The 5,494-nt window shown below is 36.5% G+C and overlaps 1 protein-coding gene across 2 annotated transcripts; it reads left to right on the top strand.

Moving 5' to 3' along the window:
- The first annotated feature begins 275 nt into the window (after positions 1–275).
- On the top strand, positions 276–4,686 carry LOC133391776 (fibrinogen- and Ig-binding protein-like). Of its 2 annotated transcripts, none has more exons than XM_061647960.1 (10): positions 276–574; positions 646–760; positions 824–948; positions 1,002–1,053; positions 2,651–2,691; positions 2,764–2,815; positions 2,902–2,996; positions 3,077–3,128; positions 3,216–3,364; positions 3,437–4,686. In XM_061647960.1, exons 1-10 carry the CDS (start codon positions 425–427, stop codon positions 3,539–3,541), a joined length of 936 nt encoding a protein of 311 aa, XP_061503944.1. In that variant the 5' UTR covers positions 276–424; the 3' UTR covers positions 3,542–4,686. The 2 variants fall into 2 exon arrangements, with proteins under 2 accessions (XP_061503944.1, XP_061503943.1); XM_061647959.1 differs by having other exon boundaries at positions 277–574; positions 2,651–2,703.
- Positions 4,687–5,494: the final 808 nt, after the last annotated feature.

A 5,494-nucleotide genomic window follows, 5' to 3' on the forward strand; every position in this document is an offset into this window, starting at 1 on the left:
GCAAATATTAAAGCACTAAAAATATGTGTGAAATATTTAAATACGAGCATAATGACGACTCTGTTACTCAAAAAGATCACAAATTTATTTTCATTCAATTGGGTTCAATTTACATGTTCTAACAATCATATACAACAAGCATTTCCAAACACATCATGTTTATTAATTTTTTTTTTAACCGAGTGGCTCGTACAATGAGTGCAAAATGAGTGTTGCGCATATTTTTTTAAATGCAATGTTGTTACACGCATGCGTGATTCTAAAGATTGGAAAGCGAAACAAAGTGCTCAAAACACTCTATTTCCCACTGTCATTCTACAAACACGTATATTAATTGATTCAGCTTTCTTATCGCATCAAACATTTAGTACTTTCCGGTGTTGTCGACGCTGCTAAAAGATAAACCAAAATTTCAAACAATATTATGGATTTAGATGCGATTGATGTGGTAGTAATTGAGAGTGAAAATTCTGGTGATGAAAAAAATGTTGATTCCAAGTCAATATTAAACGATCAAAGTGATAAAGATCTTGAAGACAATGAAGGGGAAAAAAACGAGGAAATTAAAACAGCTGTAAAGTATCAATGGGAGCGACTGGTTTTTATTTTATTTTTAGAGCTAATAATTTTGTGTTTCGATGGTAGGAGGTGAATCATGAACAATTAGAAGAAGAATTTTGTGATTGGATAGTAAAAAGTCTGAGCTGTGTGAGCTGTATAACCTGTACCAACTGCCCTGAACGCTTTGGAAAACACTGTTGTGAGTAATGATGGAAAATATTTCTTTACATGTTACGCTTAGTTTTTTTTCTCATAACTCCAGGTTCATTATGCAAGTGGGACTTAGATATCAATTTAAATGCAACAAATCAGAACACCAATCCATCGCAACCAGTGGCAAATAAGCGCGATGAATCGCTTTCGCAAGATAAAGAAACGATTAAAAATGTAAGTATTTTTTTATCGTAAATACACTGGTTTAAATACTCAATTACTTTCAGTTGGAAAACAAAATTGAAAAGATGAAAAAGATGCAACAAGTTAAACATAATGGTAAGTAGTGTAAACATAATAGCTATAAACAAACTACAAATGTCCAATGGTACTGTCACGTTTTTCATATAGAAATTGCTGCAATATAATCCTAAAAAACCGTCCCTCCTGAATAAAAAAGCATAAAAATATTCAACATTTACACAGGACAATATGGTATACTCATGGCTCCTCACACTTTTTTATTACCTGAAAATTTTAAATTTATATTGAATTAATATGTTTAATTATCTACCTCGTAAGCGAACCAATATCTTCGCCTATGATTATATCCAATGCTTTATTTTTATCCTAGCACCTAAAGTAAACTCACCGTGGTCCCCAAAGAATTCCATAAATATTTTATTTACTTACTTACTTATCCGGCGCTACAACCGCTTTGCGTTCTTGGTTAAATATTCTATACTAGTTAAAATAAACAAGAAAAGAAGGAAAATACAAAATGCAGTATATTATTTATTATTATTATTTATTAACCAATAATAGGTACGCCAATTTTCGACTTCACCCGTTTATATTCAACTTAAATTTAATTGTTCTTAACGACATATGGCAAAATAAGGAGGACATAAATAAACGCCCTACTTTATATTAACATCTTATTGAACAAAGCGTAAGCGTTCTCTGTGCTCGTTGATGGACGGAAGTCAAGGTGCTGGTAAAGCTTATTGAAAGTGCGTAACATAGCTATGTACAACCAAATTTTTGCGTTAATAATTGTTTTCCATGGAGCTGCACACTCTAGACTCCTTAAACCAAAAATGAAAATATGATGTATGTGAGTATGTAATACAGGGTTTTACAAGTCATTTTGCAATGTGTGCTACATATTTTGTCGAGCACGAAATTTACTTTGACTCCTAGTGCGTACTTGGACTGGGCCAATGTTAATTTTGACAGCCCTATCGAGGTGCAGGTTTTCCTATGTTTTCTATATTACTTTACACTTTTTGACACATTTGATGCACAAAAACGGAAAGAAGAAGACTTAAGCTTTAAAATGATGGGTCGTTTGACCCATAACTCGTTTTACAGGGTTTCGAATCATATAAGGGAATAGTTCAATCACTTAGGGGAATGTTGCAAGCAAGCTGTGGAGCTGTCATCAGACTGTGGGTGCCGGTGTAAAAAGCTTCAAATTGATACCGATGTTGTTTTTTCAAAAACATCATTTGGAGTTATTTTCGTGTGGGATTCTGCTGTACACATGATAAACTAAATAAATCCTGCTGTGGAGCCATAATTAAACATGATAAGTTAGTAAGATTGACGAAAATATTTTAAGGTATTTACAGCGGCACCCACAGTCTGATGACAGCTCCACAGTACGCTTGCAAAATTCCCCTAATCGATTGCAACATTCCCCTAAGTGATTGAAAACATCCACAGCTTGCATGCAATATTCCCCTACCGATTTGCAACATTCCCCTAAGTGATTGAACTATTCCCTTATATGATTCGAAACCCTGTATTCGCTGAGTCATTAGCGTAGTAACATTGCAAAATGACTTGGTAAAACCCTGTATTACTATAACATAAGTTTTTTTGAGCATCTACTTTATGTACCACGTTTACTGATGGAAAAAAAATGTTACAGAATGTATACGATTGAAAACTAAAATTGGAGAACTGTCGGAGGTAATAACGAAGGTATCGGTTGTTTGAACAAAACGAAAAGAAAAAGATAAAAATGTCTCTTTTTTATTTCAGTTGGAAGGGCAGCTTTCGACAGTAAAGACCGATAATGCTCGCCTGCAAACAGGTCAGTAAGAAAGTATTTATTGAAAAGAAGTTGTATTGTTTTGATCAATTCAAACTAAATTAATAATCTACCATTCGATTACATAGATTTGCTTGAGTGTCAGAAACAAAATGTAGATCATAAGACAGAAGTTAACCGACTTGAATTGGAACTCACAAAAGCTGCTTCAGAGTTGATTAGGGTATGGTTTTTGATTTAATAACGATAAATGGTACACATTTCGAGGATTACAATAAGTGTTAAACATATTTTCGATTGTAGCAATCAATGAAGACACAGGATCTGGAGGAAACTTTGGAAAGCTGTAGAACAGGTCAGGATCTCGCGTTCTATAGATATAGTATATTCACCTAAAACTTTGTTAACAAGACTACTATTAAAATTACCATTTAATTTGCAGAACTTAATCAAATTTCAAAACAACGCAAGGATCTAAGTAGAGCTTTCGATGAGACGGATGATCAGCAACGTTTAGAAATGAAAAAGCTACACGAAACCTTGCAGAAATCGGAGTATGAGAAAGCTGAACTGGATTGCCAAATCAGACTGGTAAAATCATTCCACACTGTAATCTTTAGATATAAGCATTTACACTATTTCCAACTTGTTGAAAACTAATAGCTTCATGGTGAATTGCAAGCTGCAATAGCACGGGAACATCAGGCTTTACGTGACAATGCGCTACTGCAACAGAAGCTGACAGCGCTTGAAAATCAATCAAAATAAAACCCATAGCGTGAGAACAGACGGCGTCCACGGGCCTGCCCACGTCCGAATGCAGAGCCGATGGCATACGATTCTATCTTCACCATTAATTAATTTTAACATGAGAGGGACAGAGCTTATACCCCGAACGTACCCGAAATGTAAGCATGCTGCTACTCATCAGGATCTAAAGGCAAGGACAAGGCAAAAGAGACAAAGAAAAATTTCCTCACGGCTACACATGTCCTTTTGATGCGTTGTCTATGCGTCTCGCTCAGTATCACAGCGGCATACGCCAGGTAAGCAGTACAAATGCTGCTACCTGATACGCAACACATGTTTATCGAACACAACTATTCGGTTCGGCTCGGTAAACTTCATGAGGACGCCGGAACAAAAGGGCGCAGACTTTTTCATGATTTTGTATGACTTCGGCTGTTTTGGACCTCGCGTGTAGGCGCAGACATATAGTTTGGAGTTCGCACTGCAAAGGCAAATTTCTTTTAAAATTCAATATTATATATATTGTATCTAAGTCCTTAAACAAAAGTGTTTGCTCGACACATAGAATTATGATTGTAAGAAAAGCCGTATCGTATATGGAACGAGTTGCAGCTAAAATCGCTATATAGACCGTTCTTGACCGCATTGTTGGCTAAATTGATCATATTCCAGGACGATGATGTAGAGCCGCTAGTCTGTTTATGTATTAAAATTATTGAAAATTGTAGAATATTAGGAGATTGTTTTCATTATAGAAGACGAAGCATTTATTTTGCAACCATCACGAATCTCTAGTGTGAGTTATCTAGAACGTTTAGGAAACTTGTTCATCGGTTGTTTTAGGGAAACAGAATAACAACTAATGCAAATTTCCATGTTGATGTTACTGTATTCGTGCTTGTGTTCGTGCTATATTATGCCCTATAAATTTACTCTTGCTCAGAAGGAAAGGTCGAAAATGATCACGGCGAAATTTATATTGTTCATTAGCTACAAAATATAACATGATATTTTTCATTATTCTTTCATCGGGTGAACTATGTTATATTTATAACCTAATTTGTATATTGCTTTTGTAATGCATTGCTAGTTCCAATTACATTCAAAGTATATAATGAATGATAACAATAAATGTTGAGTAATTACTATCCTTCTTCTCATCACATGTTGTTTTCATAGGCCAAAATTTAATGTAAAATAAAAATAATAAAATAAAATATTGAAATGTCAAATTAAAATGCTAGAAATGTTTATCGGTTATCAAGTAAACATGTCGGTAATATGTTTAAATCACGCACGGACTGAGCCTGCGGCATATCGCATAGCTTAGCATAGGCATAGCTTAGTTATCTTAGTTAGTTATCGATGCCGGCTCGCCGATCGACGCGGTCTACACGTACATCAAGGCTGGCTTCGATATCGTTCCACACGCCTTGCTACTCACAAAGCTCCAGACGCTCGGCCTGCCTGTGCCTGGATTCGCTCCTACCTTACCGATCGCACATAATCCGTGAAAATGGGACCCCATGCGTTGCGCCGTATTGCTGCTTTATCGGGGGTGCCTCAAGGGAGTAACCTTGGACCGCTGTCGTTCGTCATTTATATAAATGACGTAACAGGGGTGCCTCATCCTTATGTCCACCTACTATACTTAACTATTCCTGCCGATCCGCGACCGGTCAGATCAACTCCGCCTTCAAGTCACTTTAAGTGCTTTCCAGTCCTGATGCTCTAGGAGTGGTCTTTAATGGCCCTCAGTGTTCGATTATGTTCGAGTGTGTCAGGGACCTAGGAGTGCTCCTTGATGAAAAGTTGAACTAATTCATCGGCTTACTAAAACAAATTGCACGTGACATCATTGACCCGGTCTCTGCATCAAGACGCTGTACTGCGCTTTGGTGCGGTCAGTGCTGGAATACGCTTCGGTAATATGGTGGCCTTCAGCTGCTCGCCTTCTGGCATGTTTTGAGT

This window comes from Anopheles gambiae, chromosome 2 (genome assembly GCF_943734735.2).
Source record: "Anopheles gambiae chromosome 2, idAnoGambNW_F1_1, whole genome shotgun sequence".
NCBI classification, from domain to species: domain Eukaryota; kingdom Metazoa; phylum Arthropoda; class Insecta; order Diptera; family Culicidae; genus Anopheles; species Anopheles gambiae.